This window comes from Pleurodeles waltl, chromosome 6, assembly GCF_031143425.1.
Source record: "Pleurodeles waltl isolate 20211129_DDA chromosome 6, aPleWal1.hap1.20221129, whole genome shotgun sequence".
NCBI classification, from domain to species: domain Eukaryota; kingdom Metazoa; phylum Chordata; class Amphibia; order Caudata; family Salamandridae; genus Pleurodeles; species Pleurodeles waltl.
The window spans coordinates 1052894768-1052909225 of record NC_090445.1 but is presented as its reverse complement, the minus strand read 5'-3'; the positions used below and the strand labels follow the sequence as shown (position 1 = coordinate 1052909225).

Genomic DNA, 14458 nt, shown 5'->3' with positions numbered 1-14458 from the left:
GGCCCCAGTTCTACCCCCAACGAGGCAGAGGATACCGAGGTTGAGGTCAACGTGGATTCAGAAACAACAACCCACAAGTTGAGCCCCATTTCTTAACTTCGTCCAGTAGGGGGACGCCTTCGCTTGTTTGCAGCAAAATAATACACAATAACAACAGATCCATGCGGTCTCAATACAATTCAAGGTTATTCAATAGAACTCTATTCAACCCCTCAGCAGACATATCCTCCCCCTCCTCTATGTTTTTCTGCAGAAGTGTCTTCTCTCATCTTGCAAGAGATTAATTCCCTTCTTTCTAAACAAGCCATCCAACTTTCCCTACCGGATCCCTCAGGCTTCCTAAGTACTCTCTTTCTAGTTTAAAAGAAAAACAAAGAATTAAGACCGGTCATCTATCTCAGATCCTTCAATTGCTTTGCCGTATACAGACACTTCAAAATGGAAACCATAGTCCATTTAAGAGATATTCTCCTTCCTTCCGATTGCATGGTTCGCCTGGACCTTTAAGACGCATACCTCTCCATTCCTATCCACGTAAACCACAGAACATTCCTCCAATTTCAGTGGCTCAGACAAACTCACCAGTTTTCTTCCCTTCCGTTTGGCCTTTTATCAGCACCCTGGTGCTTCACAAAGTTAATGAAACCAGTAACGGCTCACCTCAGGTCCTTAGGCATCAGGCTTCTCATCTATCTGGTGACATCCTCCTTATGCACCAGAACCGTCTATCTCTCCAGTCTCATCTCCAAACCACGTGTTCTCTCCTGTCCCAACTAGGTTTCCTCGTCAACAAGGACAAGTCTGTTACTATCCCTTCCCAAAGAATAGAATTCTTGGGTTTCGTAATAGATTCTGCTTCAGCTACTCTTCATCTCCCTCAACAAAAAGTCAAGTCTATAAAATCAGAAATTCTAAAGATTCTTCACAGCTCCCAAATTTCTCTCAGATCCCTAGCCAAAATAGTGGGTCTCCTTTCCTCCTCAATTCAGGCCATCTTTCCCGGTCGCCTTCAGTATCGGGCTCTTGAAAGATTAAAAATCTGTCATCTCAGAAAAAGCCTTCCTACTCGGAATTATCTTTCTCGATCAGGAGTCTCGTTAAGAACTTGCCTGGAACGGTCGAACTATCTTAGCATCAGCCCCAGATCTTGTGTTAGAATCAGATGCAAGCCTAACGGGTTGGGGTGCCCGTTGTGGTCCAATCTCGACTGGAGGTTCCTGGTCTTCAGAGGAGTCCAAATTGCACATCAATTATTTAGAGATGCTTGCGGGCTCCTTTGCAATCAAAAGCTTAGCAAAAGACAAGGTTCAATGTACCATCCCTCTCCGTATGGACAATGTATCAGCTGTCTGCCACATAAACCATTTAGGGGGTACCAGGACAAAGCCCCTAGCGGACTTAGCAAAAAGCCTATGGGAATATTGCCTTCACAACCAAATCTCTCTCACTGTAGAATATCTTCCAGGCTCCCTTCAACGAGACCGCAGACTGGCATTCTCGCTTTCTCAGAGACACCAGCGACTGGAAACTTCACTCCTCAGTGTTCCAATCTCTTCTCCACAAGTGGGGACTTTTCACAATAGATCTGTTTGCCTCCCGTTTGAACACCCAATTACCCCTGTTCTTCAGCTGGTGGCCAGATTCTTCAGCACTAGCCTCAGATGCTTTCCTACAAGATTGGTCCTCTTCTCTCAATTACGCCTTCCCTCCGTTTATCATGATTACTCGTGTCCTCGCTCAAGTCAGACGTCAGAAAGCAACGCTAGTAATTGTGGTTACCTTCTGGAAATCCCAAATTTGGTTCCCACCTCTCTTGGAACTAGCGATCGACTATCCGGCCCTCCTTCCGTCTTTTCCTTCCTTGCTCCGGAACCCTCTGGGTCATCTGCACCGCCCTCTCACTCAACAACATTCTCACTCTTTCAGCCTGGAAAGTATCGGGTCTTTCAGACCTTCCATTCTTATTTTGGCAGAAACTTCAGACTATTAACAAAGCTTGGGGTCCGGGCACCAGGAAAGCTTACAGTTCCGCCTGGTCTCTTTGGACAAGCTGGTGTGTGGGAGGGGACCTCGATCCCTTTTCACCCGATATAATCTTCATAATCAATTTTCTAGCCACCCAAGCCTAGTGGAAGGAAGTCCTACAGAAAAATCAACCTGTAGAGATCAGCTATTTCCATGCAACATGCTTATGTCAACGGAAAGCCCGTGGGAAAACATCGACCTGCTCTTTCGTCTTTTGAAGGGAATAAAGTTTCCTTTTCCTCCTTTACCCAAGTACTCAAAGTTATGGGATGTTAATGTTGTTTTGAATCTGTTTCTTTCCTGGCAAGATAATACAGACCTATCATTGAAAATGCTTTCAGCTAAACTCACTATGTTACTCTGCTTAGTTTCTATCAAGCGTCTATCAGATGTGAAAGCCTTGGATATTTCCTCTCGTCAATTTTCCCCTACAGGAGTTTTGTTCTCCATCAACAAACGTACCAAAACTAATTTACGTTTAGGCCCATATTTATACTTTTTTAGCGCCGCGTTTGCACCATTTTTTGACGCAAAAACGGCGCAAACTCACAAAATACAATTGTATTTTGAGAGTTTGCGCCGCTTTTGCGTCAAAAAACGATGCAAATGCGGCGCTAAAAAAAGTATAAATATGGGCCTTAGTGTTTTATCCGTATTTTTTCAAATCAACCTAAATTGGGGGTAGGCCAATGTCTCAAGGCTTATGAAAGTCGCACAGCCAATCTCAGAACGCCCTCTTGTTCCTAACTCCTTATTTCTTTTCGCAAACCTCACAAACCTGTTTCTTCAGCTACTTTAGCCAGATGATTCCATTGGGTAATGTCCCTGGCGGGTATAGACACCTCTATTTTTGGCGCTCATTCCTCTCGAGGAGCTATGGCTTCCAAAGCTTTTTGGGTGGGTTCTAGACTAGAGGACATTCTGAGATTGGCTGATTGGTCTAATGACTGTCTTTAGAACATTTTATTGTAAACCGGTTCATACAGCAACTTCCGTAATAATTAACATGCTTTAAACGAGCATATTATGAGCCTCCAGTCTTGCCATAAAATGTAGATTTTCCTAGTAATTTATGACGGAAAGTCTTAATTTTATTAAAGACACGGAGGCAAGTATTATCCCACCACAGATTCTCTATAACATTTGTTTTATTGATTCTCTTTCCCTCCCTAACAGCTTCATCTTCTCAACCTCAAACCTCATCTTGAATGTCAGACGGGAATCGTATCTTCAGTTAATCCTGCCCCTTTAAGTGATATGCATTCGTATCTTTGCATATTATTTTATTTTCGTTTCAATTTTATGTTAGCTTACCTTGCTGCTTAGTGTTGGTCGCAAACGATGAGGAAGTTTTACAATCTTCTGTAGTCGTTCCATCAATTGCTATAAAAAAGAAATGAGAGTTTAAAAAAAGTCAAAAATTATGACTGTCCCATCTAAGTTTTGGTGCCCAGAAAAGTCTTCTTATATATACATATAAACTTCTGCATTTCATGTACAGTAACCAGATATGAAACTGCATCTTACAGTATCATCTCTGTGCTTTCTCTTTTTTGTGGTACTACTAATACTTGATTCGTCAGAACTATTAGGGAACCTTTCAAGGTTGGAAAGGGCATGGCATCTGTGTATTAATTAGCATTGCATTTGCACAGGCAAAACTGTGTAAAACAGCAGAATTTGTGAATGCAAACTTACAATTGTGAAAGTGCAACTGTGGATTGTGAGTTGTGATTGCCACTATAAGTTGCAATGCACAGTTTGCAAGTCCATGTAAGTCCTTTGCATCCAAGGTGTATTGTGCCAGGCTGAATGGGTCCTCCGATACCGTGTAGATGTTAAATGAGGATAGGGTGAGAGACTGTGTCCAATGCTGCAGAGAGTTCCAGGAGAATGAGGGTTGGCATTTCTTCTCCATCCAGAGCATGGGGATGTCCTCTGTGGTGATAATAAGGGCAGTTTTCTTGATGTAGTTGGGTCTGAAACCAGACTGAATGGTGCTGAATATTTGGTGGTCATTGAGGTATTCACTGAGGTGCTTGTTGACGACCTTGGCTGGGAATGGTAGCAGGGAGATCAGTCTGCAGTTGGTAATCATTGAAGGGTCTGCAGAAGGTGTCTTCAGCAAAAAGAAAACATTGCATGCTTCCAAGTATCTGGGAAGGTCACAGAGGATGTGGAGGCAATCAGAATCAGTGTGAGCATGGTTCTGATGGGTTGCAATACTCTGGAGTGGGGCTGGTGGGGGCACATGTGCGATGGGGCCACTGAGTGGATGCACTTAACGGTGGCAGTGCTTTCTTCTGGAAAGATGACAGGCCATGAGGTTGGAATTCTTCGGCTGAGATCAGGAGACATTTGTAGTACTCTGTTGGGCTCAGTTGTGGGTTGAAGTTGCTGTAAATGGTGGTGATTATGTTGCTGAAGAATTGAGAAAGATTGCTGCAGAGCTCCTGTTAGGGGGTGATCGAGTTGGAGGCGGCCATTGGTGAGGTGAAGTCTCTCACAATGGTGAAGATTTCTTTACTTCTATTGGTGCTGGCATCAATGCAGTACACTAGAGCAGCACATTTGGTCATCCGGATTATTTGGTAGTAGCATTTTAGAACAGCTTTGAATGTGGCCCTGTCTGCATTGGTCTGACTCATTCTCCATTTGCACTCCAGTTGTTTGAAATGGTGTTTCATCAGTCTGAGTGCCTTTGTGTACCAGCTGGCTTGGGGTCTGGATCTTATTGTATTGCAGTACTTGAGATGTGCCAGAGCGTTGGTGCAGGAGGTGATCCAGCTGAATTTTTTGATTGTTTTGGGAGGCTGTTGCTATGTTTAGTTCAGTGGGTTATGATAGCTGTGTTTCAGTCCTTGTCAGTGATACTGTTCTACTTTTGGGGAGCTGGTCTGGTGGTGATGCTTGTGCATGGGACTACGAGAGGGATGCTGAACTTGACACGGGTGCTGTTTGTCCAGTGGACTTGTATGGGTTCATCGACATGGATGTTGTTGAAAGGGGTGAAAATAGGGTCCGGCGATGTGGGTAGTTCCTTTTAGAAGTTGGCTGAGGCACAGGCTCCTGAGGTCTTCAATGAGTGCCTCTGAGTTTAGATTGGTATGAATTTCCATGTGAAAGTTCAGGTCTTTGATTACAAATTAATGATGTAATTGCTAGCATAGAAGGCGAGTGGTGCGAAGAAATCCATGATAGTGTTGGTGAAGTTGGTGCTGGTCCCGGTGGTTTCTTGAGGAGTGTGCCACTTCCGGTGAAGTTGGCTGTGATGTGGAGCTTGAATGATAGCTGTCCCAGGTCGGAGTATGACTTGTCTATGAATGTAGTGCAGCTGATGGTATTCTTGTAGATGATGGCGATTTCGCCTCCGGGATTGTGAAGTCTGTCTTGCCTGGCAATCTTGGAGATGCAGTGATGGCTGTGGCAATGTCAGGTGCTGATGCAGGGTTTCGCCAGTTTCCGTGAGGCAAAGTACAGGTGCTGATACAGGGTGCAGGCAGTTTCCGTGAGGAAAAGTATGTCCGGGGCATTGTTGTGCATCAGGTTCCAGATAACTTTTACAGGTTTGGTGAGTGAGTAGGTGTTACGAAGCATGCGTGTGAGTGTGGAGTGTAATTTCTGCAAAATTATATATTGTACAGTGCTTGGCAGGGATGACGCAGACCTATCACACAAAGAGCCCAATAATGATCTCTGCAGGCCTGCACACCCAGGAGTAATTGGGTTATTTCTCAAAAGCTTAGCTGCAAGGTGCTCTTGACTCTTGAACACCCCTTTGGAAATGTTAGTCCACTGAGCTTTTCTCTTTGCTTTGTCACCATGGTAAGGGTCACTTCTCTACTCAAATTGGCTAGAGGAGTATGGCTTCTTTTCTTGCAGACAGATTGCAGCTGCAGATTTAGGAATATTTTAGGCCTTGAGGGGGAAACAGGAAAGGTTTTCTTTGAGTGCACAAAGTCTCCTTTCAAAGTCCAGATAAGGTATCACTGCTGAATGAATGCAGCAAGAATGTATTTTTCTTGGGGGCGTAGCCTGATGGGCAATGTCAGCAGGCATACTCAGCTGAGCTTCTGCTGGCCAGCGTTCCCCACAGTAAAAAACCAGGCTGCCAGCAGTTCCTGTGAGAGGGGTGGGGTAACACAGAGGCCACCCCAGGACATGCGGGCCTAAGGACAGAATCTCACAGATTGCAGCCATGACCGTGCACGCAAACAAGATGGCGGCTGAAGAGCTGTGAACAGGCTCGGAAGGTGTGAGAATTATAGGGGTGCAGAGCCCCTGGGCAGTCCCCACCATTGCCTAAGAGTCCCCCTGGAGTGACATAAGGCCCATCTGGAACTGGAAGCTGTGAGCGCATCGCAGTTGGTGAAACCAGCCACAACATGATTGAGTTACCTTGTGGGGCCTAGCCAAATGACGGACCTCCCTTGCAGGCCCTAGGGATGCAGCTGGTTACGTGAAGGGGATTAAGGAGAGGTGCGGGACAAGTCCTGAGCTTTGCGTGGGCGCAGCTACGAAGAACGGTTGCAAGCGGCCCAGCAAGTAGCAGAGCAGACCTGGAGAGAAATGCAGAGCTTCTATTACGAAAGACGCAAGAATTGCCAAATGCAGGATAGTCAGCGTGGGGGCCCTTTGAGAGGCCTTTGCTCCCTCACCAGAGAGGTACAACTTGCTAGCTAGATTAAGGGGACAGTCATTTGTTTGCCCCGACGATCCCAGAGGTGGCAAGATAGGGTCAAAGAAGAGGGGTCAGGGGATGGAGCAAGTTGGGAAACAAAGAAGCACCGGCGACAGGTCCGCACCACGTACCTAAGACTGCTCAGGCAGGCGAAATCTAATCTCTGGATGTTAACCACCTTGCCCGCACAAACTTTTGCTGCGAACTCAAGCAAAACATCCACCATGCTGGCAGAGGAGGGAGTGGAGGTGACTCGAGACAAGGTCCTGGAGGAAGATCCCCTGGCCATGCACACTGCAGTGATACTGGCAGCCATTAAGAACACCAACACAATACTAGAGGTCCAGTTTACCACAGTGGTGAATGAAGTAAAGATACTGCATGACAACCACAAAAATCTGGTGACGCGGGTCAGGGAGGCTGAACTCAAACTGGAGACAATTCATCCAGCTCAGCAGGCCCTCACATGGAAGAGTGCAGACCTGGAGAAGGGACTAGCAGTCATGTCTGACAGATTGGAGGATGCTGAGGGAAGGTCCAGGTGGCACAATATGAGATTGATAAGGGTCCTGTAAAGGGCAGCGAGCCCTAATATTAAACTTTTTGTGGAGGAGTGGTTGTCAAAAACGGTGCTGGAGGGCCGATCCTCACTTTTTATTTTCAGTGTAGAGAGTCCAAAGGATACCAGCATGAACCTCGGTACTGTGCCAACCCCACTCCAGACCGATCATAGTTCGGTTATTGAACTACAGAAACCATAATAATATCCTCTAGATATTGCACAAACATGGCCCATGGAATGTTGAGGGTCACGAAGTTAATATATACCCGATGAGAGCCAAATTGGAAAAAGAAGTACAGGAGCACTGCAGCGACATCCTGGACAATAATAATAAATGGAGAGTTCTGGCATCTGAGCGAGGAGGGAGCAAGACTGGATCCGTAGGGTCAGACCATGACACTGATGGCGAACAGTTGCCGAAGATCACCCTGATGACCTCAGAGTACATAATTTGAGACTCCTCACCAACCTGTACCCGGAGCCTGCAAGGTATGGCTGGCTTTGGATTGCTGCAGGGGTGAGGGCGGGGTACTGATGGCCCTCTGGACAGGACTCTGCATCTACATGGAATGGTAGGTAAGTCCTGGGGGCCATGCAGGAATGGCCTGGAACTTAACAGGTGTGAAGCTGAACAATAAGAAGAGAAGGTCTTTTGATAAAACTGCCACTGAGGCTTTAGTGCCCAGAAGGTGCGCCCTTGCATGCACAGTGCATAAAGTTTTAATGTTATATCAGTTATGGGTGCACACATACTGTGAATTGGGGGAGGTCAGTTTCCAGATCACAGAATGGTAAGGTAGGGTGGGGCGTATACCAGGGGAATGTTCAAGATACACGTAGACACCAGCTCTGGCACACAGAGAATCACCATGCCCACATGGTAATATGGGGACAAATAAGGAAGCTCATAAGTAATTCCTATGACACAAAATCTAATACTCCTATCTTGTAATGTCAATGGCCTTGGTAACAAGGTAAAGAGAGGACTGGAACTTAATAGATACTGAGCAGGTGTAATATTCCTTTAAGAAACCCATTTAATGGACGCACAACACAACTGCCTGGGGAGAGGTAGATATAGAGGGTCATTCTGACCCGCCACCGACCACGGGAGCACCGCCAACAGGCTGGCGGTGCTCCAACGAGCATTCTGACTGCGGCGGTTCAGCCGCGGTCAGAAGCGGAAAGTCAGCGGTCTCCCGCTGACTTTCCGCTGCTCGTGTGAATCCTCCATGGCTGCGGAGCTCGCTCCGCAGCCATGAGGATTCTGACGCCCCCTACCGCCATCCTGTTCATGGCGGGAAAGCCGCCATGAACAGGATGGCGGTAGGGGGGGTCGCGGGGCCCCTGGGGGCCCCGCAAAGTATTTCAGTGTCTGCCTTGCAGACACTGAAATACGCGACGGGTGCCACTGCACCCGTCGCACCTTCCCACTCCGCCGGCTCGATTACGAGCCGGCATCCTCGTGGGAAGGTTGTTTTCCCCTGGGCTGGCGGGCGGTTTTTCAGTATTTTGGAGGGCGGCATCCTGGCGGGCGGCCTCCGCCGCCCACCAGGGTCATAATGAGGCCCATAGTGTGGCATGTCATGAACAGTACACCTCAGGCTCAAGGGGTTGGAACTCCTGGTCAGAAGAGCATTGGAATTCCATGTGTCCAGCACCTGGTTGAATGACACAGGGTTTTACACCGCATTGCTGGGAGAATGGGAGGGTGAGAGTGTTAGCGCATCGGATCTTATTAAGCAAACTTACAAGGGGACATGAATAGGTCGATTAACCTTTTGACTCGCAATTAAGATGTTCTTACCATAGCTCCAGTACACAATCAATGATCAATACACAATATCACTAATCAATAACAATGAATAATAGCAATAATCACTGGAGTCAGTAATTGTCACGCAACATGACCTTTCATCATGAATAACCACACCTTTTAGTAAAAGTTAGAATATTTATTTCCCTATATTAATAATGCTAAAGTCATGTACATTAGTCTCAAAATCAAATGAAAAACATACAGAAACAACACTGGCTGTCCAAAGCGGCAGAAGAAACATAATCTAATCAAAGCTTGAATTACAACACATTCTAACGTTATGGTGCAAATCAGTAACAAAGTCAACTGCGTCAAAGTAATCATGTACATTAAGTTTAGCAGAGCAATTCATCAAGCATTAATCCCTATTAGCATGATTTCATTTGTGAGGATCCTTACTTAACACCAGATTAGCATCAGCATGTTGAGCTTCATGCAAAACTATTTAGTAACACCAATTTGGAAAAACATCTAACTATGGCACTATCAAAACAATGCAGTTGGTACCTACAAAAGAAAAAGCAAATATGCATAATAATCAACATTCTCATTTAAAATACCCATCCTCAATGTGGATCAGCAAGCAGACGTCCACAGGACATCAGTCGATCAGCAAGGCATAAGGATTCAGTATCAAAGTTCAGAAAACACAAAGGCCCGTATTTATCCTTTTTTTAGCGCTGCATTTGCGCCGCTTTTTGACGCAAAACGGCGCAAACCTACAAAATACAATGGTATTTTGCAAGTTTGCGCCGTTTTTGCGTCAAAAAACTACGCAAATGCGGCGCAAAAAAAGTATAAATATGGGCCAAAGTCCTTAAGCATTAAAGTTAAGTAAGTCGCTCGTCAAGATGCACAAGGAATATTGACCTTTCGGCGAGCAAGCAAATGGGCAATGGATCTATCTTTTCTCATTGCAGCATCATTAAATTAAAACTACTAAAACTACTTCCTAAATTCCTATTGGTCCGTTAATTGCATGCTCATACTTTGTCCAATAAAACGAAAACTCCAAATCTATGAATTCTACTATTACTCTGTTCCCATGTCGTTGATTGGTTTATCTTGCAATGCCCTCATCATCCAGCTTGTCAGGTAACAATATTGTTGCAGCTTCCACTCCAGTCAGTATCTCCATTGTTCTCCTCTTGAGAAAGAGTCTCACACGCATTACAAACATTAGTTGCATTAGCAAGACATCTCCCAGCGGTCGATTCTAATGAGCACATAATGCTAAATGGAAAATCACAGTTTCCCTCTCTAGGACAGCCATTTACGTTAAGAAAAACAGCTTTAACATGAGGCCTGGCAAAATAGGCCAAGACATTCGCTAAGCTGAGGCCTACAATTAGTAAAGCTAGAGCATAATGTATAACCCTTAATATGATATAATATGGAGGGAAGCCCAAGACAGCCACCTCCATTTTGTGAGCCTCAGCATCTTCCCTGTGTCCTAATACAACCCACTGTTCAAGGATCTCAAAAAGACCTAGGTAAGGAGCCCCCAGACTTTTCTGGGTAAATAGTATTATTTGTTCAAAAGTGTTTATTTCAGCTACCTGTCCCTGTTTTACGGTGGACTCTCTGTGTTTCAGGCAGCCTGGCCTTTTTAAAGTGGTGATTTTTTTTTAATTTGTTTTTGCCGTGACTGTGTGAATTACCTTGCTAGTTTGTGGCACATGACTTCATAAACCCCCCACCTCCCCCGTTTTTCTAAGTAAAAAGGCTACATACATCTTGCAGAGTGTGTTTTAGGAGACTGTTTTAATCTGTTTCTGTGATTTAAATTGTGTTTAGAAACTGTCTGCTCCCCCTGTTTTTTGCCTTTAAAAAAAGCCACATTTCAGAGTTTGCGACCAGCAGTATTCCAGTGTTTGTTTTTAAACAATCTCTCCCTTACCTGGAAGGTAGACTCTGCTAGCTTGGAAGTGTGGATTCTGCATGTCTGTATCCAAGGAGAGTCTGAATAGAGCAGCAGCTGCCTCCTCCCTGCCCACAGGGACTGGACTTAGCTGATTGGCTCTCTGAGTCCCTGTGAACCAGAGCCTTCCCCCCCACACCTGCTCTGGCCCCTTAGGTTTGTGGAGGGAAGCCCAAGACAGCCACCTCCATTTTGTAAGCCTCAGCATCTTCCCTGTGTCTTAATACAGTCCTGTGTTCAAGGATTGCAAAAAGACCTAGGAAAGGAGCCCCCAGACGTTTCTGGGTAAATAGTATTATTTGTTCAAAAGTGTTTATTTCAGCTCAGTGTCTGTTTTACTGTGGACTCTCTCTGTTTCAGGCAGCCTAGCCTTTTTAAAGTGGTGATTTTTTTAAATTTGTATTTGTCGTGACTGTGTGAATTACCTTGCTAGTTTGTGGCAGACAACTTCATAAACCCCCCATGCCCCCCTTTTTCTAAGTAAAAAGGCTGCATACATCTTGCAGAGTGTGTTTTAGGAGACTGTTTTAATCTGTTTCAGTGATTTAAATTGTGTTTAGAAACTGTCTGCTCCCCCTGTTTTTTGCCTTTAAAAGAAGCCGCATTTCAGAGTTCGTGACCAGCAGTATTCCAGTGTTTGTTTTTAAACAATCTCTCCCTTACCTGGAAGTAGACTCTGCTAGCTTGGAAGTGTGCATTCAGCCTGTCAGTATCCAAGGAGATTCTGAATAGAGCAGCAGCTGCCACCTCCCTGCCCACAGGGACTGGACTTAGTTGATTGGCTCTCTGAGTCCCTGTGAACCTGAGCCCTCCCCCCCACACCTGCTCTGGCCCCTTAAGTTTGTGGAGGGAAGCCCAAGACAGCCACCTCCATTTTGTGAGCTTCAGCATCTTCCCTGTGTCCTAATACAGCTCAGTGTTCAAGGATTGCAAAACAACCTAAGTAAGGAGCCCCCAGACTTTTCTGGGTAAATAGTATTATTTGTTCAAACGTGTTTATTTCAGCTACCTGTGCCTGGTTTACTGTGGACCCTCTGTGTTTCAGGCAGCCTGGCCTTTTTAAAGTGGTGATTTTTTAAAAATGTGTTTTTGCCATGACTGTGTGAATTACCTTGCTAGTTTGTGGCACATGACTTCATTAACCCCCCCCCCTTTTTTCTAAGTAAAAAGGCTACGTACATCTTGCAAAGTGTGTTTTAGGAGACTGTTGTAATCTGTTTCTGTGATTTGAATTGTGTTTAGAAACTGTCTGCTCCCCCTGTTTTTTGCCTTTAAAAAAAGCCACATTTCAGAGTGCGCGGCCAGCAGTATTCCAGTGTTTCTTTTTAAACAATCTCTCCCTTACCTGGAAAGTAGACTCTGCTAGCTTGGAAGTGTGGATTCAGTCTGTCTGTATCCAAGGAGATTCTGAATAGAGCAGCAGCTGCCTCCTCCCTGCCCACAGGGACTGGACTTAGCTGATTGGCTCTCTGAGTCCCTGTGAACTTGAGCACTCCCCCCCACACCTGCTCTGGCCCCTTAAGTTTGTGGAGGGAAGCCCAAGACAGCCAACTCCATTTTGAGAGCCTCAGCATATTCCCTGTGTCCTAATATAGCCCAGTGTTCAAGGATTGCAAAAATACCTAGGTAAGGAGCCCCCAGACTTTTCTCGTTAAACAGTATTATTTGTTCAAAAGTGTTTATTTCAGCTACCTCTGCCTGTTTTACTGTGGACTCTCTGTGTTTCAGGCAGCCTGGCCTTTTTAAAGTGATGATTTTTTTAAAATAGTTTGTGGCACATGACTTCATAAACCCCCCGCTTTTTCTAAGTAAAAAGGCTACATACATCTTGCAGAGTGTGTTTTAGGAGACTGTTTTAATCTGTTTCTGTGATTTAAATTTGTTTAGAAACTGTCTGCTCCAACTGTTTTTTGTCTTTAAAAAAAGCCACATTTCAGAGTGTGCGACCAGCAGTATTCCAGTGTTTGTTTTTAAACAATCTCTCCCTTACCTAGAAAGTAGACTCTGCTAGCTTGGAAGTGTGGATTCAGCCTGTCTGTATCCAAGGAGATTCTGAATAGAGCAGCAGCTGCCTCCTCCCTGCCCACAGGGACTGGACTTAGCTGATTGGCTCTCTGAGTCCCTGTGAACCTGAGCCCTCCCCCCACACCTGCTCTGGCCCCTTAATTTTGTGGAGGGAAGCCCAAGACAGCCACTTCCATTTTGTGAGCCTCAGCATCTTACCTGTGTCCTAAAACAGCCCAGTGTTCAAGGATTGCAAAAAGACCTAGGTAAGCACCCCCCAGACTTTTCTGGGTAAATAGTATTATTTGTTAAAAAGTGTTTATTTCAGCTGCCTGTGCCTGTTTTACTGTGGACTCTGTGTTTCAGACAGCCTGGCCTTTTTAAAGTGGTGATTTTGTTTAAATTTGTTTTTGTCGTGACTGTGTGAATTACCTTGCTAGTTTATGGCACATGACTTCATAAACCCCCCCTTTTTTCTAAGTAAAAAGGCAACATACATCTTGCACAGTGTGTTTTAAGAGACTATTTTAATCTGTTTCTGTGATTTAAATTGTGTTTAGAAACTGTCTGCTCCCCCTGTTTTTTGCCTTTAAAAAAAGCCACATTTCAGATTTCGCGACCAGCATTATTCCAGTGTTTATTTTTAAACAATCTTTCCCTTACCTGGAATTAGACTCTGCTAGCTTGGAAGTGTAGATTCAGCCTGTCTGTATCCAAGGAGATTCTGAATAGAGCAGCAGCTGCCTCCTCCCTGCCCACAGGGACTGGACTTAGTTGATTGGCTCTCTGAGTCCCTGTGAACCTGAGCCCTGCCCCCCACACCTGCTCTGGCCCCTTAAGTTTGTGGAGGGAAACCCAAGACAGCCATCTCCATTTTGTGAGCTTCAGCATCTTCCCTGTGTCCTAATACAGCTCAGTGCTCAAGGATTGCAAAACAACCTAGGTAAGGAGCCGCCAGACTTTTCTGGGTAAATAGTATTATTTGTTCAAAAGTGTTTATTTCAGCTACCTGTGCCTGTTTTACTGTGGACTCTCTGTGTTTCAGGCAGCCTGGCCTTTTTAAAGTGGTGATTTAAAAAAAGAATTGTTTTTGCCATGACTGTGTGAATTGCCTTGCTAGTGTGCAGAGTGTGTTTTAGGAGACTGTTTTAATCTGTTTCAGTGATTTAAATTGTGTTTAGAAACTGTCTGCTCCCCCTGTTTTTTGCCTTTAAAAGAAGCCGCATTTCAGAGTTCGTGACCAGCATTATTCCAGTATTTGTTTTTAAACAATCTCTCCCGTACCTGGAAGTAGACTCTGCTAGCTTGGAAGTGTGCATTCAGCCTGTCAGTATCCAATGAGATTCTGAATAGAGCAGCAGCTGCCTCCTCTCTGCCCACAGGGACTGGACTTAGCTGATTGGCTCTCTGAGTCCCTGTGAACCTAAGCCCTCCCCCCCCACACCT

At 45.2% G+C, this 14458-nt stretch overlaps 1 protein-coding gene across 3 annotated transcripts in view; it reads right to left on the bottom strand.

Moving 5' to 3' along the window:
* RNF207 (ring finger protein 207) overlaps positions 1-14458 on the bottom strand; it is a 972487-nt gene that overhangs the window by 508368 nt on the left and 449661 nt on the right. For all 3 annotated transcript variants that reach the window (XM_069240003.1, XM_069240002.1, XM_069240004.1), the window contains one exon: positions 3340-3408. In XM_069240003.1, coding sequence (XP_069096104.1) covers positions 3340-3408 — 69 coding nt within the window. The remainder of the gene's footprint in view (positions 1-3339; positions 3409-14458) is intronic.